This window comes from Lepisma saccharinum, chromosome 6 (genome assembly GCF_977018435.1).
Source record: "Lepisma saccharinum chromosome 6, izLepSacc3.1, whole genome shotgun sequence".
Taxonomy (NCBI): Eukaryota; Metazoa; Arthropoda; class Insecta; order Zygentoma; family Lepismatidae; genus Lepisma; species Lepisma saccharinum.
Genome location: NC_139234.1, coordinates 91,602,870 through 91,628,579, shown reverse-complemented (window position 1 = coordinate 91,628,579; position 25,710 = coordinate 91,602,870). Strand labels below are relative to the sequence as shown.

General features: G+C 36.3%; 1 protein-coding gene across 1 annotated transcript in view; it reads right to left on the bottom strand.

Annotated features, from left to right (window-relative positions):
* LOC145988928 (uncharacterized) overlaps positions 1–22,368 on the bottom strand; it is a 224,406-nt gene extending 202,038 nt beyond the window's left edge. The window contains exons 1-3 of the mRNA XM_083124226.1: positions 22,208–22,368; positions 18,733–18,920; positions 16,311–16,448 (exon numbers count right to left, since the gene is read on the bottom strand). Of these exons, the coding sequence (XP_082980352.1) occupies positions 16,311–16,448; positions 18,733–18,920; positions 22,208–22,250 (369 nt within the window). The 5' untranslated portion in view covers positions 22,251–22,368. The remainder of the gene's footprint in view (positions 1–16,310; positions 16,449–18,732; positions 18,921–22,207) is intronic.
* Between the last annotated feature and the right edge of the window lie 3,342 nt (positions 22,369–25,710).

The following is a 25,710-nucleotide window of genomic DNA, read 5'->3' as shown; positions in this document are numbered from 1 at the left end:
GGCTCTAAAAAGAACAAAGTTTTAGGTTTAACTAGGCTTATGATTGTTATCGGTTTGCAAAGTTTGTTGGTACAATTTTTAGTGGTTCAGAATCTGCAGGTGGATATGATCTTGGGCTTAGATGTTCTATATGCATTGCAAGGTACCTTAGATTTCTCTAAGAAGGCACTTGTATGTGATAATGATAAATATGATGTACTTGCCCGTTTCATTCCATTGGAAAATACTGTAGATGTGGATCATTATTATGAATGTTCTTTTGTGTCAAGTTCTGAGGATAATAAGGTGGGTGATGAAACAATATTAAAAATTTCTGGTCAGTTGGATCAAACTGAGATGTTGTCGGTAGTTGAAAAACAGAAATTTTTAAATATATTGTATAAATATAAAAAATTGTTTTCCATTAAACCAGGTTTATGTAAAAATTATGTGCACACAATGGAACTGGATACAGACAAACCCGTGGTAGGTCGAAACTATCCTATTCCATTTGCATACCGGGATGAAGTTAGAGAACAGATCAACACCATGTTGGAATGGGATGTGATTGAATTGTCCAACTCCGAATACTTATCCCCTCTATTGGTTGTACCTAAGCCAGGTGGAGGGATAAGAATGTGTGTTGATCTAAAAGGGATAAATAAGCATGTAAAGTTGATGCAAATTCATCCCGTAAAAATAGATGAGTTATTAGTACAGTTTCAAGGTTGTAATTATTTCTCATCTATAGATTTAGGTAATACCTTTTGGCAAATTGCTTTGGATGAACAAAGTAGAAAATACACAGCATTTTCATTCGAAGGCGTGTTATATCAATTTAAACGTGTTGTATTTGGATCAGTGAATGGCACCGCTGTCTTTGTAGATGCAATGAATAGAGTTTTGGCTGATTGTAAGGATTTTGTAGTGGTGTATGTGGATGATATCATTATAAGATCCAAAGACTTTGATTCTCATCTGACACATGTTGAAAGTGTATTTAATTGTCTACTGAAAGCAGGCATGACCCTTAAAATAGAGAAATGTAAATTTTGCTGCAGGGAGATAAAGTTTTTGGGTCACATCATTACCCCAGAAGGGTATCATAAAGATCCAGTTTTTGTCAAGTCTATAATAGAGTTACCGGAACCTAGCTCAATTAAACAATTGCAAAAAATATTAGGTTCCTTAAATTGGATTAGTAAATACATAAAAAATTATGCAATGTTTGCCCAACCCATGTATGAGCTTCTCAAAGCTAAACAAAAATGGTGTTGGAATAAAGAGGCATCTGAAGCATTTCAGCTTTTGAAGGAAAAAATTGCTGAACAAGTAATGCTTGCATTTCCCGATTTTGAACATAATTTCTTTGTTCAAACTGATGCTTCGATTATTGGAGTAGCGGGTTATTGTTTCCAGATCATAGAAGGAGGGTTCAAGCCTCTCGGATTTGTCAGCAGATTGTTAAAAGATTATGAGAAATCTTATACATCTACTGAAATGGAGGTGTTGGCGATCCTATATACTATAGACAAATTTGCTTCTATACTAAAAGGGAGGCATTTTGTCATTATTACAGATCATAAAGCCCTCACGTGGTTGGAAACTGCCCACACGTGGAATGCTCGCCTCACTCGCTGGTTCATCCAGTTACAGATGTATTCATTTGATGTTCAATATTGCAAAGGCAAGGAAAATGTAATCGCTGATTTGCTAAGTCGATCTTTTCCTTGGCAGTTGGACATGCATTATCATGTCAACTACTCCGAGTTGGAATTAATGCTGCAACCTTTGTGTGACTGTAAGGAACTTGTGAATGCACAGAGAAATGATATTGAATTGGATGAGATCATTTCCTATCTCTCTGGAGATGTTGATACTGATAATTCTCGCTGTAGGAATTGGCGGAAACAGTACTGTCTCAGGGAGAACATATTATGTGTCAGGGATTTTCACAGACCAGAAAAGTTAAGGATATGCTTACCTGCCTCCTTAATTGGTAATATGCTCATCAAGTTTCATGATGAGAGTGGTCATTTCGGTGCATCTCGGACAATGGCACAAATATATAGAAATTTCCGATGGAAAAACATGTTTAAAGATATAAAACAATATGTTGCTGATTGCGATACTTGTGTCAGGTCAAAGCCCAATAAACATCCTGCAAAACATTTAGTTAAAATACACCTGACCAGTAAACCTGGAAAAGTCCTTTTTGTGGATTTGCAAGGTCCATTCGTCATGGGTTCTAAGCGGGAGAGATTTTTGTTGACAGTGTTGGATGCTGCAAGTCGGTACTTGTTGGCTTATCCTATTGTCAACAGTAATGCAAATACAGTCATCAAAAAGCTTATCAATTGTTATTTTGTCCATTTGGGTATTCCTGAAAAATTGATTGCCGATAATGGACCTCAATTCAGATCTCATCAGTTTGCAGATAAAATGAAACACTTAGGCATCATGTTAGTGTTCACTCCTCCATATCATCCGTCCTCCAATATGGTTGAGAGATATCATGCAGAGCTTAACCGTTTAATGAGAGTTTTGTGTCAGGATAGTCATACCCTATGGCCTGAAAAGGTTAATGTTGCCCTTCATTGTTTAAATAATGCAATTTCATCTCAAACAGGTTATGCCCCTATAGAACTGCGATTAAATATGGAACCTAACATGAGCATATTCAATAATATCACTGAAGATGAAGTAATGTCATGGGAAAATAAAATTCACATGGCACATCTAAAAAGTTTTGAGGCCAGAAGTAAGAAAACAAACCAAATCAACCAAAAACAACAAGCTAAAGTTTCCATATTAGTTGGTGATTTGTTGTTTGTTAGAAACAGACATAAAGATTTAGAAAATAATCCCATTAAGAAATACTGCTTCTTGTTTGAAGGACCTTATTTGTGTGTTGAGAATCATGATGATTCAACAGTTACATTGTTAGAATGCAACACTGGTAATCCTGTGAGTCAAGTGGCCATTGAACACATCAAAGTGTGGAAGTGTTCTAATGCCAAAAGGTATAAATGGCTAGAAATTTTGCAAAACTGCAACAAGTCACATGAGGAACTAATAAAGAGATTCTTGCAAGGATGCAAGGTAGATGACATACTTGTCAGATCTTCAAAGGAAACAGATATTTCTGTAGTGAAGATGTAAGATTAAGTAAGCGTGAAGGGTTGGTTGGTTGGGAGTTTCTTATTGACTGAGTGTCAAGGGTGGTATATAAGACCTCAGTTCTTTACTTTTTCGTTCTTTGTATATTAATTTTAGCATTATGAAATTGCTTATGCGAACATGTTGTTTATTTTGTTGGTTTGAAGGACAAAAGATACTTCTTCATTCCACAACCATACCCACAAGGGTTGGTTGTTTGGGAGTTTCTTATTGACTGAGTGTCAAGGGTGGTATATAAGACCTCAGTTCTTTACTTTTTCGTTCTTTGTATATTAATTTTAACTAACTAACTAACTCTCTAGCCTTCTTAAACCCGAAGGTTCATGGCTGCAGCAACACAGGCCTTCCATGTTTCCCTATTTTGAGCAAGTTCTATATACTCTTTTCCATCCCTACCGATTTCCCTTAGGTCCATCTCAACGTTGTCCCTCCATCTTCGTCTTGGCCTTCCTACAGGTCTCTTACCATCAGGTTTCCCAACAAGAATCCTGTAAACTCCTCGTTCGTCTCCCATTCGTGCCACATGGCCTGCCCACCTAAGTCTTCTTGATTTAATTATTCTAATAATATCTGGACATGAATACAAATTATGTAGTTCTAAATTATGTAACCTTCTCCACTCACCTGTCTCCTCATCCCTTTTAGGTCCAAATATTTTCCTAAGGATCTTATTTTCAAATACTCTCAATTTATGTTCCTCTTTCAATGTAAGGGACCAAGTTTCACATGCATATAATACTACAGGCAAAATTACTGTTTTGTATATTTTAACTTTCAGTTTCTTAGATATTAAACGAGAAGACAAAAGTTTATGAAGAGAGAAGTAACATGCATTTCCTGAATTAAGCCTACTTTTTATTTCCTCTTTAATATAATTTTCATTTGTTAATATTACTCCTAAGTATTTGAATTTGGAAACTGGTTCAAACGAGTTGTTATCAATAATTAGATTTTGATTATTACCTAACACTTGGTTTCGGCCTGTAAGCATATATTTAGTTTTCTCTTTGTTAACTTCCAAACCTATCTCTTTAGCAGTTTTGAAAAATATTTTAGCATTATTCTTAATTGTATTCACATCATCCCCCAGTAAGTCTACATCATCTGCATATGCTAACAACTGAGTCACACCATTTAATTTTAGTCCTTCTTTAGTTTCTTTTACCTTCCTAACAGCATATTCTAAGGCAAAATTAAAGAGCAATGGAGATAATGCATCTCCTTGTTTTAACCCATCATGAATTGTAAATTTGTCAGACACATTAATACCCACACAAATTTTACTTTCTGTTTCACTGGTGCATACTTTTATCATACTAACAAGCTTCTTAGGTATTCCAAACTCAACTAATATATTATATAGTTTATCTCTTTTGACTGAATCATATGCTTTTTTGAAATCAATGAATAGCTGATGGACATTTTGATTATATTCCCACTTTTTTTCAAGTGTCTGTCTGATGTGAAAAATTTGATCTGTAGTTGATCTGTTACGTTTAAATCCACATTGATAATCACCTATAATTTCATTAGCATATGGGGTTAGTCTTGTTAAAAGAATGTTAGATAATATTTTATATGTTGTTGAGAGTAGAGAAATTCCACGGTAATTATTGCAGTTCATTTTATCACCTTTTTTAAACACAGGAACAATTATGGATTCTTTCCACTGTTGAGGGATTTCTTCTTTATTCCATATTAAACAAATTAATTTATGAATTTGATACATTAATGAATTTCCACCATATTTAATTAACTCAGCTGGTATTAAATCAATGCCAGGTGTTTTGTTATTCTTTAGCCTTTTAATAGCATCTTTAACTTCAGTCAAGTTGGGTTCTGGAACTAAAGGTTCTGCTGTGTGTACTTCATTCACTTCTGATTTATCTCCTACATGGACATTTAAAAGGTCATTAAAGTAGTTCTTCCATCTATTTAGAATATCACTTGGGTCAGCTAGAAAATCACCGTCTTTATCTTTTATCAAGTTTACTTTAGGTTGCCACCCCTTTCTAAATTCATTTACACCTTTATATAAATCTCTGATATTTTTATTTTTGCTGTTTGTTTCAATTTCGTTAATTTTGGTTTTCAAGTAATCTCTTTTTTTACTTCTAAACGTGCGGTTAACTTCTCGCTTTATTCTATTATAATTGTTTAGATTTGTATCATCAGAGTTATTTAACCACCTAAGTCTAGCCTGATTTCTTATTTCTATTAGATTATGACATTCATTATCAAACCATGGCTTACTTTTTCTCGGTTTATGGTATCCTATACTTTCTTTAGCTGCTGATTCTATTGCATTACGTATGTGCTCCCAATTCTTATTTACGTCTGTTTCATTTATATTTTCATCATCATTTAAATCCTGCAAAACATCAAATCTATTTGACAGTTTAATTTGGTAATCTTTCTTAATTCTTTCATCAGTAAACTTTCCTGTATCAAATTTTAGAACTTTTAGATTTTGTTGCTTATGATTTATCACTGAGAGTCTTTCTCTTAATTTAGCAATTACTAAATAATGGTCACTAGCACAGTCAGCACCTCTATGTGTACGAACGTCAATTATACTAGTATGCCTTCTCTTATCAATGAGAATATGATCTATCTGATTGTGAGTTTTACCATCTGGAGAAGACCAGGTATATTTATGGATATCTTTATGTTTAAAAGTGGTACTTTTCACAATTAAATTCTTTGAGGTTGCAAAAGTAATCAATCTTATACCATTATCATTACTTAATTCATGAAGACTTTCTTTACCAATCGTGGGTTTAAATGTCTCTTCTTTGCCAATTTGTGCATTACAGTCACCTAACAGAATTTTCATATCATACTGAGAAAATTTATCAAAGACCTGTTCTAACTCTGCATAAAAATCATCTTTAGTATTATCATCTTTATCTTCCGTTGGTGCATGTATGTTTATTAAAATAATTTTACACCACCTACCCTGTAAAACTGCATATGATATCCTATCATTAATAAATTCTACTGTTTTAAGAGCCGATATAATTCTATTATTTATGAAAAAGCCTGTTCCAAAATTATGATTTTCAGTACCACCATAGAAAAAAGTATAATTTTTAGTTTTACAATTCCCTTCTCCTGGCCACCTAACTTCCTGGACAGCTACTACATCTAATTTATACTTAACTATCTCATTAACTGTACACTGAAATGCCCCAGGCCGGTAAAGGCTCAGAACATTCCAGGTGCCTAATTTAATATCCTTCTTCCTAACGTAGATCTTATCCTTAGTCCAGAGACCTCCCAAAGTAGTCCCCACCCGGAGATCCGAACGGGGGACTATTTTACCTCCGGAATATTTTACCTTGGGAACATCCATGGCCTTATATTGTTGTTTCTTGACATGTGTTTTTACAGTGCAGAGTTGTCAGCTCTACGCCTAACCCCCAATATGAATGGAGGAACTACTACACAAGACAAACACAAACACATTAGACAGCACAACTACTACACAAGACACACACAAACACATCACAACTACAACAAAATATAAACACAAACACACCACAACTACTACACAAGACAAACACAAACAAATTAGACAGCACAACTACTACGCAAGACAAAACCAACATACTAGACAGCACTACTACTACACATACATACTAGACAGCACAACTACAACACAAGACATTATTATATATTTTAATTTTTTTATTATTAATATATTAATAATATATTATTATTTTAATTATATATTAATTTTAGCATTATGAAATTGCTTATGCGAACATGTTGTTTATTTTGTTGGTTTGAAGGACAAAAGATACTTCTTCATTCCACAACCATACCCATAAGGTTTGTTTGGTTGGGAGTTTCTTATTGACTGAGTGTCAAGGGTGGTACATTAAACCTCAGTTCTTTATTTTTTTAATTATTCATATATTAATTTTGGCATGAAATTGATTATGCTAACACGTTGTTTATTTTGTTGTTTTGAAGGACAAAAGATACTGCTTCATATCACAACCATACCCATGAGAGTTGGTTGGTTGAGTTCTTCTCTTAGGCTGTTGGTTAAAGGTGGTACTGTGAGTCACAGTACTTTATGCTTAATTTTTCTATTGTCGGCTGTCAATGTAAAAATTTTCTCTTTTTCGTGCTTCTTTTCTTGAGTCAGGAACATTAGTTCAGATATGAAGTCTTCTTCTGTAGAGTTTGCCTTAAGTTGATCTTCATGATCCGACATTGGTCTTCAATCATATTTCTTGATCCTTAGTTGTGTTGAACGGTGAAAAAATTTAATGTAACAAATATTCTTTGTTATGTGTATTTTGGAGTGCAAAAAATGTATAATATAATGTGATGGCGTGTGCATAATAATTTTGAATGCTAAGATTTAGCTTTGGCTTGAAAAATATTTACTAGAGCACAAAGATTCCAAGAATTGAATCGTAGGCTCAAATAGGAATGAACTTGACAAAGAGCAAAGTGATTCACGTGTTGATCCAAGCTTCAGTCAAGTAGTTGTTTCCTTTAAAAATGCTAGAATGCATTATGGCTCCAAAATGTGTTCACAAAGGGCTGAATAGTAAGTTCGAGCCGTGACGCTGCGAGTTCAGGAACAACAATTATTTATGATTTATAATTTTTGTGCGCACTTCATAATTTATACATTTCTTGCATGAATTCATTTGTGATGTAAAAAATCTTATATTCAGCACTCCGTAAATCTGAGGATGTTTGCTTTTCGATGCAGGGACTAACATTTTTGTCTTGTTAGCTGATGTTGCTAGATGAATGGATCAATTCCTAAGGGAAACTTAGTTGGATCAGAGGTTACTTACTCTACATGTAGAAAGTTATAATTAATATATTTTTTTGGCTAAATAAAGATTAATATAGAAATTATGCTCCCAGGTTGAGAATGAAGTTCTGAATGGTGCTTCATTGTTTGATAATAAATAATAATGTTATGTAGGTACATTGTTTATGTAAAAATGGTTACTTTACTGGATAATAATTGTTGGTATGTCGAACTTGACGTTTTTTGTTTTTCAATATTATTATGTACAAAAAATTCATTATGTGTAGTTGCACTGTATTGGTTCATGATGAACAAGTTCTTGTTGTATTGTTGGAAAACAAATATTCAGTCACACTCAATTAATTATAATGCTGAACATGTAAACAGATTGTAAATATAGAGGCATTGTATTAATTATTATATGTTAAATGTCTCAGTAGGGCTCAGATCTGTTGTGGGTTCATCCCTTGTTGAGCGCCAGTATGACAATAAATATAATACATTGTCATAACTACATTTGAAAATGGTTAGGCTAAGTCCAAAGTTCCACATTTGTGCAATATTTATAATAATTTAGTCATAAGATTGCTCAAAATTTTATTCAAATAATACAATTAAATGTCTGTAATTACTACTTAAACCTATTCCATTAAATATGATGTTTAAAAAAGCCAATTTGTATATCATGACAAAATTATCAAATTGTGAAATATTCTGAATATTGTGAATATTCATATTCATAAGTTATTTTTGACTGACAAAATGAAAAACAAATATTTTAAATCATATGTGTTCTTTCTGACAAGAAAGATATGATACTTTCAAATTTATAATTAAATTTCTTGAAATTATGTACATTTGCATTGGCATCAAGGTTTATATACAAAGGTCAACTCTTTAAAATTGTTCAATGTATATTATGATGTCATACTTGGTATTTTGTATCAACATTCAAAAAATGGTAATTGTGATCATTAGATAAGTATATTGTGATATACATAGTAAAATAGCTGTAACAGAGCAAATATGTACATTTACAACACAAACATTCAAGGTGTTAAGCAGTTATGGACAAAAATATAAAACAAAAACAATTGAAGATAACTCATACTAAAAAATCTGGCTTGAACTAGTTGCTCTAAGACTAGTTGTCTGTGACTAAAAGGAATCTCAGGATGGAAAAAAGATAAGTACAGATTTAGCAATATGGAATGGTGTTATATTTGTACAATAATTGTTGCTTTTAAAGCATTAAACTGGACAATGTTATAATAACTTGGATGTTTAAGTTATATAGAAGCCTTTTATGACTCGAATGAACTTTGAATATGATATAAACTTATAAAGATTCGAAAGTTGTGGAATGACACTGATATGTATAATAGATGCCATTTTGAATTGGATGCAGTGAATAAGTATCTGTTTTCATCTTCCTTAACGGGCAGGCTGGTAAATGTTACAGTTCCTCAAATGAGTGCTTGGAGGAAGGTCGCATAGAGTGACACTTATATGTTCTACATTTGGAGGTGATTTGATCAGATGATGAATTTACAAAACTGAAGCTCAGAATTGTAGATACAAAGACTTGCTTCATCCTGGAAGGAGATAACAAAGATATATTTTTTTTTATGTATAGCATTGATATCTTATAAATGTTCTTGTAAACAAAGGCATAATTTGATGCTATTGTAATTTTTGTTGTTTCTAGTTTTTTTTTTCATTTTTATCAATATAATAATTATAAAGCTATCAGTATATGTAAATTTAAATTTCCTTTTCAACATAGCACCATAGCTACCTATTGTGCCGATACTGAGTTTGAATTATACTGACAAAGTCGTTATAAAGTCTATCGACGGTTAGGTGCATTTTTACATCTAGTGACGGACAAGAGGATCACTGATATAAGATGACAGACACATCAAGAGAACTGAGGACGAATTTGGATATTAGTTTTGAGTGTAGTACATGAAGTACAATGCAAGAGGCATATAGGAAATCAGCCTAATTATAACAATGGTTTACCGATGGTCTTTTTAACATGTATTTCGTAAGTTTATTTTACATACCTGCATTTTAAATGTTGAAGATTCCCATACAATGCAGTGACAAAGAGAATCTTTTGTATTTAATTTTAAAGTGCAATTTTAATATTTTTTGTACTCTCTGGAGGAATGATAGGTTTATATTACACGCTCAAGAAGAAGAAGACCACTTGCACGTTGTCAGAGTATATTCTGTTTTGTTGATTGGTAAGATGTCGGTAATGTGAATGAAAGCAAATGCACGGATTGTGTAAAATATTGTTTTCTGTTTAATAAAACCAAATGCTTAAATAACGAAGCCGAAATCATTGTACATGGTTCATCGCCTATATTTAAACGCTCATTATTTATGGTGCAGTCGTACAGGATATTCTTGGTGATTCTTCGTAAGAAGAAGTATGGATGAAGACGTCATGAAGAGTACACGACAATCATCATTCCAGCATAGGTTTATGCAAGGAGAAATTGTGTCGGCTTGATCAATTTCTACGGTAAGAACCAAGATTACACGGTTTGTGTATTGTTTACAATAATTGTACAAGGGCAAATTCATATCACTGCGATACAAATTGTGTCTACGGCGTAGATTACAATAATTGTACAAGAACAAAGTTTAAATCAGTGTGATACGGATTGTGTTTAAGATATTGTGATATTTAGTTGACCACAATTATGAATATGTTCGGTTTGAATTTATTCTCTGAGTTCCGGCCAGATTCGGAAGAAATAGAAGATTACACTGTTCGGCAAAATTAAACTTTTTGTCGCTCCCATGAACCAAATTAGGTGATTCTTATAGATTTCGAGCTCCTGAGTTCGAATCCGCAACCTGTTTTTCTCCAAGACGTACCAGTTTTGAGGGAGGGGGTGGGAGCGGGTTTCAATTACCACGCAAAGGTGCTATTCTCCCCCCATATAAAATTGCATGCTATCATCAGAATTTCAATATAAAACAAGCAGATACAACTACATAAAGAGTAAAAGTTCAACATTTGCATGTCAATTGGTGTTCCTGCTCCTCTTGTAATTTGTACAGGGTGTCTCGCGTGTCGCCGCATTCCAACAGAAGTCGGCCAACATATTCACACACCATTTCCCACTGTAGCGCCTCTCCATGGTAGCTATTTGTTGATGAAACCTTTCACCGTGTCCATCGGAGACCTCACCCAAGCTGTATTGTTGAGGGAAGAAGTCCAAGTGACAATGCAGGAAATGTAACTTGAGGGACATATTAAATCCCATGGTACGAAATGAAGTAATTAACCTGCCCACAATGTCTTTGTAATTAGGTGACTTATGATTCCCGAGATAATTCTTCAGTGATGTAGTCAAATTTCAGTTGTTCCATAAGCGACGGAATGTCACTGCAATACACCAAATCACCATCCTTTGTAAAATTAGGAACTAGGCTCACATCTCTTTTTCTGTACATCGATATATTCACATCTCGGTCAAGTAGATTCCATTGTTGAAGTCGTGATGCAAGCAACAGGGCCTTGGTCTTCGGAAGGTTTAAGTCTCTGATCAGATCATTCAGTTCTTCCTGACTTATCACATGTGGTTCCTTAGTGTCAGACACTGGGGCGTAATTGGGATCTGAATGCGTACTCGAAGATTGTGCAACATCCTGACAAGTCGCAGGTTCTTCGTCGGATGAAACACTGCTCAGTGTGTATGAGTCTGGTGGTACGGGTACAGGCAGAACAACATCATGTGGGAGAAGTCTCCTCGCGGAATCCAAGTCAGGATACTGTATTTTATGCTTCGTGCCTTTTCAGAAACCTGTAATATTGGTCAGGCAGAAATAACAGTCTGCAACATGATCCCGGGGCTCGCGCCAAACCATAGGTACAGCGAATGGTATCGATTTATGTGTACCTTTCAACCATCCTTTTAGAGAACGCGCACACGAGTTACAACTTTGTTTGGGAGCCCAATCACGTGGTCGCCGACTTTGCACCCAAAGTACAGGTGGTACGCTGTCTTTAGGAACAGTGACAATGCCCTACTTTGCTCCTTGAAGACCACTTCCCCACATATGTAGCAGAATGAATCTACCGAGTTTTTACAAGTTCGTGGCATGTTGCTTTAACACAAATGTCAATATTTCACGCAGAAATATTTTTCCTTAACGATATAAACAGACACAGAGTAACGCGACTCTCTTACACCACGATCACCTCGGAAGTAAAATATCTGCTTCATGGGACAACGAGGTGGATGTCTTGGCACCTTTTTCCAGCCACATCCTGTTTGTCGTCTAGACAAGGGGGTGCCAACGAATGATCACAAGTGATTACGAATCCATTTACTTTGAAGGAAGCCGAGGTGACAGTGTAGGAACAGTGTAACGAAAATAAAACGTTGAACTCCAATGTACACAAATAAGCCTGTCACACATAGTTAAAAATTGTAAGATACCATTCATTTTATAGCCAGTCACTTAGGCTCATGGGACATCGTGAAAATATTTCTTCCAGTAGTAATGTTAAAATGCAATATTATTCACATTTTTTGTTTTGACATTTATCTGGAATTCTCAAAAAAATGTGTGTAGTGGCAGAATTCACTGTATTTTTGGAGTGGGTGGGGTGTATTTGGAATTTTCTTCTATTTCGGGGGGGGGGGGTTGTGGGGGCAGGGGAAAGAATGTTCCTAGGATATAGTAACAATTCTTGGATTGAGGTAAAAATACACAATTATGCATTCCAAGCATAAAAAATACAATTTCATTACAAAAATACAATTTTTCGGTAATTTTTTATGGAAAATGCCCCCTAAAAAAACCTTACGTGCTGGAACTTTTTCAATGGGATATTCGTAATCAGCGACTCGAAATCTATAAGGTACACCCTTTCATCCTCGTGGGAGGATTTTCATGCCGATCAGTGTTATTTAACGACATTGAACAGTCTTGCTTGGCTCATGATGTTAATGAAGCCAGGAAGGTACCCATACTGATTGCAGTTATAGGGTCTGAAGCTTTCAAAGTGCTGAAGAACATCCTTGCACCTGAACCAGTTGATCGTCAAACGTATTCGATCCTCAAGGACAATCTGCTCAAACATTATGGCCAGAGAACAAACAAATATGTGGAACGTTTTAAGTTCAGGCAATGCATGCAGGAAAGCGGCGACGATGCAACACGATTTATGGTACGTGTTAAGCAACAAAAACTTAAATGTAGTTTTGGCCAGTACTTACAGGAAGCCATTGTAGAGCAAATAATTGTAGGCGTTCGGTCTGACGCCATTAGAAAGAAATTACTATCTGAACCTACATTGACTCCAAAATGTCAAGATATTGTGCTTCAAATGGAATTAATTGAACGGGAAACACAAATGTTCACACATCGTGAAAAGGAATGTAGTCCTAATCTAGTTGCATTTGCTGGGACACAGAAATTTAAACCATGTTTCCAGTCCTCGCAAGCAAGCAAAAAGAACTTTGTTACTCCTCGGGATAAAAGTAATAAAAGCACTGAAGAATGTGATAGATGCTCCAGAAGACATGATCTTGGACATTGTCCAGCAAAATATTCGATATGTTCATTTTGCAAAAAGAAAGGTCATTGGCATGTAAAATGCAAGTTTAGGAAAAAGAACCATAAACTTACAAGTAAGACAATTACCTCGGATCAAACTTCTAAGTCGAATATTAAACCTTTAGACGCTATTGTTGGTGAACAAAGCATACATAATGAATTTCATGGTTTGTCTTTATTGCACGTTGAAGTTAGTGATTCTCATCCGCCAAAAGATAATACTTGCACTATTTCATCAAGCACAGACAATTCACAAGTGGAAGATGCTACGCTCAATCGTTCAAAAGCAAGGAGCGTTAGTTTCAAGCCAAAGACAAAAGTTGTACATGGCACTAATATTCTTATGTCAGCGGAACCGTGCATAGTTAATCTGTGTATTGATAAACTAATTGTACAATGTGAACTAGATACTGGATCTACAGTTACGCTGTTCAATAGCAAGTCTTTCAAAAAAATGTTTCCTCATCGGCGAACACAATTCACTACACTTAAGTTACGAGGTGTGAATAATAATAATTTGAAGTTGAAAGGTCAAGCTTTCATTGATTTATCATTGAATGATGTATTGTATAAATTGCCGGTTAAATTGTGTGAAGAAGAACTGCGTTATCCGTTGATTGGGACATTCATGGCTCGACGGTATTCATCCAGGTTGGAGGAACTTGTTAGCACAATGTAACACAATGTTCACAAATACGGGGTCCGGACGAAATCACAACGCAGATATTAATACAAAAATACCGGAAAGTGAAGGTTTGAGAGCACAGCTGGAGAAGAAACTTACCCAGAAAGATAAGGAATCAAGGGAACGTGACCAACTGCGATATGAGGGACGTAAAAGATCGAAGCTCGGGAGAGACAGGGAGAGGGACATTAGTAAACAGATTGCCATTGGAATGCCAGCTAAGAGCATGGCCAGTGACGACATTCAGATTGACCAGAAGCTGTTCAACCAATCAAAGAGGATGGACAGTGGGTACGGAGATGACGAAGCGTACAACGTGTATGATAAACCTTGGTGGCATGCACGAACTCTGGGCCAACAGTCTGAGAAAGATGAAGACGATACTTTCGGTCTGAACCAGTTCTTGACTATAGCTAAAAGAGCTAGCAAGAGACCTAAGGATGCAGAGGGAAGAAGAGAGAACGAAAACCAACCACCACTCAGAAGGTCGAATAGACTTAGGAGACCTCCTGATAGATACGGTGAGACCAGCACTTAAAACAAAAAAAAAGAGACTCCAGGAGGAGATGATAGACACATGATAAGAGGAAGAAGAAGAATTTGTATTCTATAGCATGTTATTGATTGGTTGTTATAGTAACTGTGTGTAAGATGTACGTGAATGGCTTCCATGTATTAAAGTTATGTTTAATTTGAACCTACGTATTTTGTATGTCTTGTGCATGTATAACAATTTAACTGTGAAAACAAGCAGTGTGTTTTATTTTTATTTCAGATAAAAAAAATTGATTACATTATTTTTTATTTAAAAATTATGAATCCCAAATATCATCAGGTAATTCAAAGTCATCATTGCTTTCACAAAGTTTCTTGATGTTTTCTGTTACATTAGATTTTAAAGATGGTGGCTTATTCTATTTCTGAAAGCAAATAATAACAGTTGGGCTGAAAAGTTCGTAGGCTAACATAGTAAAAAATATTTTTTTGACAAAATTCGATTTTATTATTCAATATAGTTGCCTTCGAGGGCGATACAACGATTATAGCGGTCATACAATTTTTCGATGCCATTTTTATAGTACGATTTCTCTTTAGCCTCAAAATAGGCCTCAGTTTCGGCGATTACCTCTTCATCAGTGCTAAATTTCTTTCCAGCGAGCATTCTTTTAAGGTCTGCAAACTGCAAAAAGTCACTGGGGGCCAGATCTGGAGAATATGGTGGATGGGGAATCAATTCGTAGTCTAATTCATATACTTTTGCCATCGTTTTCATTGATTTGTGACACGGTGCATTGTCTTGATGAAACAGCACTTTTTTCTTCTTGAAATGGGGCCGTTTTTTCGTGATTTCATCCTTTAAACGCTCCAACAACGCTATGTAATAATCTCAGCTATCTCGATCAACTTCACTTTACGATCATTTAAAATTATTTTGTGGACTTTTTTGATGTTTTCGTCGGTAACAGCCTCTTTGGGGTGTCCACTGCGTGCATCGTCTTCGATGCTCATTTCGGCTCGTTTAAATTTAGCAAACCACTTCTCAAAGGTTGATTTTCCTGGTGCAGAGTCCGAATAATGTTTATCAAGCCAAGCCCTGGCTTCAACAGTATTTTTTTTCGCCAAAAAGCAATGCTTTATTAACACACGAAATTCTTTTTTATCCATTTTTTCACAACAACAAAAGCTGCTTCACTCATAATGCTATATCTCACGAACTAATTATCCGGCAGCTGTGAAATTTATACACGTATCTTTTGAAGGTTAGTACTAAGTAAAAATCACATGGATTTAATTCTAGTAACGCCATCTATGAGTCAGCCTACGAACTTTTCAGCCCAACTGTTAACCGTAAACTTCAAGAGAAATAATTCTACAATGCAAGCAATGTGTATATACAAAAAGAACTAATACTTGATATTTTACTAAAGAAATGAAAATTGGATGTCAGTAAACATGGCAGCCTTTTTCTTTATTGATGTTATGTGAAATACCACAGGCTGTTTAAATCTTCAGTCCAGGGGAACTGTGAGTGGTGAAATTTGTAAGAAAATGGGTTAATTGGATCACCTATAAGTTTATTCTGAATTAAAATACCTTTTCTCCAGAGCCGGTGTCTAGAAGGAAAACCTCTGGCCACATCCACATTCCCTTTGTTACTCCCACTGATCCTGATATCCATTCAAAACCAGACAGAGCCTCGGTTCTGTCTTGAAACACATTCTGGCCTGTCACCTGAAATGGAAATAAAGCATCAAAAGCGGGTAGAAGCATGTGTCCTACAATAAAATACATAAAGTTGTCTGAAGAACAAGGTGCACATCAATCTTTCATCAAGTGGAAGATACTGCGTAAATTATTTCTTTCTTGTATCCTTCAAAACATTAAATATTGCATGCCACTTCACCTTCCACTTTCTTCCATGCTTCACCAGTGTATCTGCTAGCAGCCAGTCTCTCACGCTAAATGAGGCTCGCTCTTTTGGCAAGTAGATTTAGATCTTCTTTCTGACATAGTTGGTGCTTTCCATATGCAGCAAGTCTTGGTGTAGATAACACAAAGCATGCTTTTTGGAGTCAATGATTAAGGTTAAGGTCTCGGAATGGTATCATTTGTTCCAGTGTCCCGATAAGTTTCTTTGGGATGCACTAATGTCGTGGAATAGGGTGAGAAGTGAAAATAATGAAAAATATACTTTCGTGAACGTTATTTCAATTTAAATACATGGACGTAATTTTAAAATCATCATTTTACAAAAACAAACAATCTAACTGTAAATTGAACCACTCCCTCTCAATGCAAGAGTTATGGAGTTACAATAATGTGCTTCAAAGATCTTGACTTCACAATGGCACCTCTCAATGCACTTAGCAACAAGTAATAATGCTACCTTTATTTTCTTCTGTTTGCAGGGCTGCCCGACCCTGTGGCCGAGTGGTTAGCACATCGTGCTGAGATGCCAAGGGTCCCGGGTTCGAATCCCGGTTGGGCTTGGTTGTTTGTAAATGTCCGTTCATCAATTTCATCATTTCATTACTCATCCCCATCTTCGCAAATTAGCCAAGAGGCACAAAACGCGAAGTAAAATAAACTAAATCAATCAATCAATGTTTGCAGGGCTGAATTTCAGTTAAGATTCTCTTCCATTGTGTAGTTCCATAAACTGCTTACAGTAAAAAAAATTCAAATCAAGTTAAATCAAGTTTCGTTAATGTGAGATAGCAGCTTAGTTCATTACCTCACTGAAAATAAGTTTCTTGATCTTGATTGACTTGAAAGTGAATTTCCATTCATTAAGATGTGTTAAAAAATATGATAACGGGACCCTCCATAATAATTGTTCAATTACATACAAAATATGTCCCCTCCTCCACCCCCCCCCCCCCTTGTCCCCAACAGGCTTCTGGTCAACGATATCCCAGATTTTCACTTATGGAATATAGAAACCCTAATAATGATGTTGGCTGCAGCAAACCACACAATTAAAATGAACTAAATATGGACAGAAAAATTTATAGCAAAAAAAGGTAGAGAGAAACGTAAAAGTAAATTATTTATTTTGAGTATATAATAGAGAACACACCCCTTCACCACCATGTACAACACAATTCATCAAAAAATAAAATAAATAAATAAAGCTTTTATACTTAATTTATGCCAACATTAAGGAATGACTAGTATTTGTGCTTGACTTGCAATTACAACAGGTTCTCAAGTGGTCATAATTAGCATCAACACCCTTCCGAATTTGGCAAACTACTGCTCAAACAACATTGGTCAAATTAGCTGCTGGGATTCCTCCACAGAACATTTCAATTTCTTCCTGGAGCATTGCCAGTGTACATTGATTTTCTACAATATACAATACATAGCAAACTCATTCCTCCCTTGTCGTCTGAATTAAACATTCTGAAATTTAAAATACCACTTCAAACTGATCTTGAGCTCCCAAAACAACATTCGTGTTTCTGCCATTTTGTTTGACTTGTCGATGGTGATTCTAGCACCCATATGATTAACAACTACTTTTGAGAGATCATACTACATATTTCTATGGTAATTGTATTCAACTCTAATAAAAGTCAATAGATAACATCTATAAAAGTGTGTATACATTTTTGTGGGGCCCTCTCTATGATCCTCATTTTCTCCTGTAGGAGTAAATCTTACATTTCAATTATTGATTGATTGATTGATTTGTTTTATTTTACTTCGGCTTTTGTGCCACTTTTGGCTAATTTACGAAGATGAGGATAAGTGATGACACAATGAAATTGATGAAAGGACACTCAAGAACATCCCTGCCCAGGCCGGGATTCGAACCCGGGAGCCCTGGTGTCGTAGTGTGATGTGCTAACCACTCCACCACGGGGGCCGGCTACATTTCAATTATGAAATTTCTGTAGTTCACATATGAGCTTCAATATTATAACAATACTTTTCATTGTACATTACTACAGTTAAAGAGAGTAAAAGTTATGGAAAAATCCATACATGCTCAAACAGAGAATTTACTCACCCTTCTCTGGAGATATCTAACAAAAAGGTTCATCAAAAATGATTTTCCACTTCTCAAAGGTCCAACAACTGAAATTGCATAAACTTTAATATTGCCAAGCTCATGGTTAAGTAGAATTTTTTGAAGAACATCTTTCTCAAGAGTAAAAGCTCCATCTTGACAAGTTGCAAATCTGTCAGCAACATTTCCTGCAAATGATCAATAAACATTTTATGTTACTCAAAACTGATCACTTGTAGCATAAAACTTCCCTTGTGTGTAATTTTATATACATGGTTGAGTGGAAGGAAAGGACCTGCATGGTATTAACTCCATCATTTAAAATATAACATTAACAAATAGTAAACAAAAAGAGGGGAATTAAAAAATAATAAATAAAAAGAGCTGATGGTATTTAAATTTGTAAGGAAAAGTTTTAACATACAGTTTTTTTTTAATTTGTTCTATTTTATCAGTAAATAATACTAGTAACTTTTCTCAACTTCCCTTTAAAAACTTTAAAACTTAAATGCCATCACTGACATTAACATATCTCATCAACTCTTTTTACTTATTATTTATTAACTCCCCTCTTCTTGTTTACTATTTATTAATGTAATATTTTAAATGATGGAGCTAATGCCATGCAGGGCCTTTCCTTCCACTCAACCATATGTATAAAATTACACATTAATACATTGACCACAAAGTAGGGTAGACCGGGGGGAGTTGCCCATAGGGGCGAGTTGACAAAGTCCATTTTATTCCCACCAAGAGTTGGCAACATTGCAGGTTACTGTGAATATGTGTCATACCTAGAACCAACTCACAACTAAGAAGTTGAATGTCTTGTTCACAAAGTTTCTAGTGCATGACAGATAACATCAATTCTTACTAGCAAAGTAAATTTTCTCAACTCTATATTTTTTTCTTATACATTTTCAAAGTAAGTAAGCACATAGTTCATGCTAAGGCTATCCAGAAGACTATGGTAAATTGTACTGATACTACATTTGGATACTTTGTTAAACTACAATGTTTAGCAGTGGCATGACCAGAAAGACCAAGATCGGGGTGAGTTAACAATAGGAAGGAAGGGGCTACAGTCCCGCAGAATTAATTTGAGAGAAATGGCCACTCTGTGAGTGATGCAACTGCGCTCGAATTGGCTAGACTTGGGGGACTTCTCGTGGTAACAGGCCAACGGAAACTCTAATGTTCAGGCACGCGAAATGTTACCAACTGTTGAAAGGACTCGGTTGCAGTGACTGGTGAAGCAAGCAAAGTGGCAGTGCATAGAGCTTTCTTTCCTATTTTTTTTTATCTTCTATTAATGAATGTTCGTGTGTAATTGTTTTGACAGCACGATAAATAGGTAGAAGCCAAATCAGTGATATTTCCGTTACACAATGTAATTATTTTTCAAATCTCCATCTCCCGTTGTCAGCTGATTGCCTGTGATTTGCATGAGTGTCAAGCGTTCGCTGTAGGTTGGTACTTCTGCAGCGGCGCCGGCAGTCAGCAGCCATTTGTCTCAAGTTAATTCTGCCAGACTGTAGTTGACAATACTGTAGGCTATTGAGAAAATTGTTCTTTAATTAATTGTATATGATGTGTGGCTCAGTCGGTAATGCGTCTGACTACCATGCTAAAGGTCCCGGGTTCGATCCCCGTCCGGTTCAAATCCGAGAACTTTTCTAACGATGGAAGCGGCCCCGGCGCCCACCCAGCGTCCAATAACATGGGTACCTGGTGGAAACCCTGGGGGGTAAAGGCGGTCAGGGGCGTGATGCTGATCACATCACCCCCACCGGATCAAGAAAGTGTGGGGCGTTACCCCCACACCCCCTATACGCATTCATGGCATGGTGCTATGCACAGGGGAGCACTTTACACTTTTTTTATATGATGTAACATATAACAATAAACACTGGGTAATAAAATTCAGTAAACACTTTTGTAATTTTTTTTTTTTAAGTTTAGAACATTTGTCTCACGTTATACTGTTCATTTGAAAACATTTTTGTAATCCTTAATTTTTAAGGCAGTATATTGTTTGAAATAAAATATTCCAAACCATGTATGGGGTAGAATTACACATATTGTCAACTGACCCCCAACACATATAGTCAACTCACCCTATATATGGGGTGAATTGACAATACTGACACACTTCGAAAAAACAAGCAATAACTTTGCAAGTTTTAGCATCATGGTGTAATAAAAAATCACGGTGGCCAAGGAAACTACAAATATTGCTCGTATCATTTCATCAATAGTAGATAATAATTTTTAAGAGCTGCAAAAATTTAAACATAAAAACATGCTCTACTCACCCCCGTCTCCCCTATATATGGCTATTACTCAAATGCTGGACATACACACATACTACACAATATGTATTTAATTTTAATGATTGTAAAATGTATAAGTGTTCTGCTAAGATTTTTATTGAAAACAACACTAAAAATTAAGAAATTTGTAACTCAAGTTGTGAGCGTGATAATAAGAATATCGTCTTTAGTTTTGTTTAACATATCTCCTATGAAGAGCTCTATTCGCCCAAGTAAACAAAAGTGGTTGCCCCAACTTGCATTTTCTGTAAAGCGACAACATTATGCTGTTGTTTCCATTATATACCTGCAGCTGGCGTGAGCGTCGAAAGTCACGCGATCTCGCCAGTGTTTCCAAATGTGCCTTTTTTTACGAGATTTTTTTTTTGACAATGCTTACCTAACCTAACCCAACCTAACCTAACCTTGCCGGAAATGCTCCATGGAGCTATCGTGCATGGTTTTTGGGGCTCTCCGTAAATGGTTTGTGATGACATAATGAACACGAAAGTAGATATTTTTCGGTGAAGAAGGTTGAAACACTGCAAACCGACTCCAAATCGACAAAACACAAGCACGACGCGCGATGATCCATGACGAGTGCACGCCATATTGTCTGTTACCCAAGCGGAACAAGGAAGACAAATAAGGACTCGTAATATGAAAAGTTGACACTATTTTGTGGGAAAATGCATAACTTCACCTTAAAGAATCTTCCGAAATGCAGAATAGGTAAGTATCAATGCTAAAATTAACGAAATAAACGAGTGAGAGGTGTTTGGGCGATATCGCATAATATAATAACCCTTACTTCTTCAATTTGTTCAGGTGGGCAGAGGATTTTTTGGGTGGACAATTTCCTACCTGTGCCCACCCTTCGCTCCGTCCTGAACCTGCTCATATCTCGATACTCAATTTTGTCCAACATGCTGTCGTCTCATTCTCTCGTGGTTCCAATTCCAGTTTAAAAGAATGTATAATGATATTTATTGGCACTGTTGTTATTGAGATAACAACCTACAAGAGCAATAATTTCAGAGACCTAGCGCATCTACATCATGGTGAGGGTAAGAACTTTCTGGTCTTCTATCATATTTGTAACAAATATATATTGAAACATTTAGTAAACCCAAGCAGAACTTGGTGATAATATGAAAACTTACCTGTGTTCCCATTTTCTGCGCTCATTTCAATTTTTTTTTTCATAACTCAGGTTTTCCAGACAAATTTGTCGTGCCTACTATTGTGTAGACGTGAACACTTATCATGTTATGGGCATTCATGGAATATAGAGCCATATGTTATGGTCAGCAATTCCACGGGAGTGATGCCGTGCGTAAACGAGTCGTTCCAAAAGTAAAAGACTCGCTTGTGAACGACACATTCAGAGCATTGAACAGTTCAATATGAGTCAACTTATCACAGTCGAGCCCACACTGACCCGTTCGTTCGCGAACGACTCATCTCAACTCCAGTTCAGTTCGAATCTTAAAAAATAACGGGAAATTCCCGTTGTAAGGTTGGGTTTCACCAGGCTCGTAGCCAGGCTGGGGCCAGGAGGGGCTCCCTTGGAATTGCCACCAGCCCCCCTGGCACTGAGATCAGCCCAATTGACATTAGGTAAAACTATTTTGCGGAATTTGTTTGCAGTGAAGAGTGAAAATGTAGACAGCAGCTATTATTTTGCTCACAACTTTGGTGAAGTAAAGCGTGAACAGCAGCTATTACATTCGTTCATCTTATTTATAAGAAGAAGTCTTAAGTAGCAGCAAGTATTTAGGAGATTCTCTTCTCCAAACTTCAGAAAGTTCCTTTACAGGGGAGCTTCTTTATCTGTACCTTCGTTGTTCCTGTTGCAACCTCCCATTTGTACAGAAATCTGTGACTTTGACTTCATTATGCAAATTCCCTCTGCGTCAAAGGTCAACAGCTCCCAAGGTTTGGGAACAAGGGGAGTTTTATTGTTTCAGTCGGGGGGTGGAATGTACGCTAGGCACTATGATTGAATATTGTCCATTCTTTGTTGTGTGATATAAATATCAGTATCATCAAACGTAGTATGGAGTGTGTAGTAAGGGATGATTTCAGTAGCAGCCAATTAACACTTCAAGCGATATTTTAAAACAGGGGTGCCCATCCCCCCCAAGGTGTTTTAACACACTCTCCCCCCCAAAAGGTAGATCATCCCCCCGTTTATGCCGAATTAATTACTCACATTATTTTTGTCACACAAAATTTGCGGAAAAATATAATACCAGAGGTGCAAGAAAAAAAATATCTGGGGAGAGCAAGTACCAGGATAAATGTACCAATAATAATAATAATAATAATAATAATAACATTAATAATGGCTTTACTACTACTACTACTACTATTAGAGGTAAAGGTGGTATTATGAGCCATTCATATATTATGAGCCCCCCCAATATCTGTTCATGTAGTGGCCTCAACTTGGCGGCGACGATTTTAACTGCTAATTTAGTAACGCCTTTTGCCGCCAGAGAGTTCTCGTTCAGTTGCAGCTGATAGTTTATGAGTAAACGTGTTCTTTTTGTTTTCTCGATCTGAAGAACTTTGAAAGGTAAGTGTTTTGCTTTTAATTGCAGTACTTATTCATTTAAATTCATCCTAGTGAATTATTGCATTGGATAAAGCATGTCTATAAGATTGTTTTTGTGTAGATACTATGTAATTTTGCAAGTAACAAAGATTCGTTATGCATGTTCCAATTCCAATATGGCAAGGGTTGTAAAATGAGCCCCCATCGAGCTTGGTATATGAGCCCCCAAACTTTAAGGGGCTCATAATATATACACTACAGGAGTGGTTTCAACTTTGTCTTTTCAGATGTCACGAAAATTGCTAGGTCCAAAAAACAAGACCAAAGGAAAAAAACTGGAATACTGAAGATATGGTTAAGGCGATGAAGACTGTGAGAAACAAAGATATGGGATTGAAAATGGCATCAAAAATGTTTCTTGTTCCAAGACCTACTCTTCAAAGGCTTGTTCAAGTTGACAAACCACCTGAAGAAGCCGCTTTAACAAAATTAGGGAGAAAACCTATAATGGGCGAGGAGCTGGAAACAGAGTTAGTCGAGTATTTACGTATCATGGAAAGTAAATTCTATGGTCTTACGAGACAAGATGTTCGCAGGGTAGCTTACCAACTGTGTGAAAGAAATGAAATTAATCACCCATTCACAGAAGAGGGGTTAGCTGGTAGAGTTTGGTTCGACCACTTCATGAATCGTCATAACAATATTTTATCTCTTTTGAAACCTGCTGCGACATCGTTTTCAAGAGCAAATGGCTTTAACAAAAAGGCAGTCGACAATTTCTTTGATATCCTGGAAGTCGAGTACGCCAAACACAACTACCCGGCAAACAGAGTATTTAATGTCGTTCAAAGCAAAATCCCTCGAATCATTGGGTTGGGTTGAGGAAAAAGACAAGTGGGAGTTCTAAGTTCTGCTGAAGGGGGTCTCTCGTGACAGTAGTCTGCTGCATGAGTGCAGGGGGAACTTTTGTACCTCCTATCTTCATTTTTCTTAGGAAAAATATGTCTGAGCTTCTCATGAAAGGCGCTCCACCTGGGGCAATTGGTGGATGTCACCTGTCCGGATGGATACAAGCAAACATTTTCACAGACTGACTAACGCACTTTATTGACAAAATTAAACCCTCAAAAAATTACCCTGTGCTCCTTATTCTAGATGGCCACAACTCCCACACCAAAAACATTGACATTGTGAATCTTGCTCGAGAAAATGGCATATCCATTGTAAGTTTACCCCCATACACATCGCATAAACTGCAGCCTCTTGACAAAACATTTCTTGGCGCTTTGAAACATCACTACAGTGAAAACATACGCAAGTGGATGCTTCACAGTGAGAGACCTGTTGGACCCTATGATATTGCCGAACTATTGGGAAAGGCTTATTTGACTTGCCAGACCGGATCCATTGCTGTGAATGGGTATCAGGTTACAGGATTATATCCATGTAACCAGAATGTTTTTTCTGCTGTAGATTTTGCACCTTCCTCTCAAGAGGCACTGGATTTGGAAACCCTGCAAAAAGGCAAAGGGAAAATACCTAAATCCTCCAACAATGCAGTAAGAGGACAAAACACAAGTACCGAAACTCCACAAGAAGATGGTCAAAATGCATCTGGGACGACAATTGTAGAATCAAACCGCGCTGGAACTGCAAGTTTACCAGTTTTGGAGAATGTGCAAGTAACAAGATTGCAACCAGCTGCTACAGATTTGGCATGGGCAGTTCAGGTCTGTGTAAAGATAAGGAGAAGAAGATTCCCGGACACACTGTGTCTCCAAAAGATATCTGGCCTGTTCCCGAACCAAAGAGGAAAGTGACTAACAAAGGTCCTAAACCCTCCAAAACAGCTTTGATTACATCGTCTCCGTACAAAGATGCTCTGTTGGCTACTGGAGAAAAAGAAAGAAGTCAGACTCAGCTGAAGGGAAAATAAAACTGAAGGATAAAAAGCAAAAAGATGATCAACAGCCTACTGAAAGAACACAACCTAAAACAAAGCATGCAGTGAAACCGAAGCTTCATCAAGATTCAGATAAGGAATACTGTGAATCAAATATCGATTCTGGGGAATCTGTCTTAGAAACACCAATCGGAATGGAATAT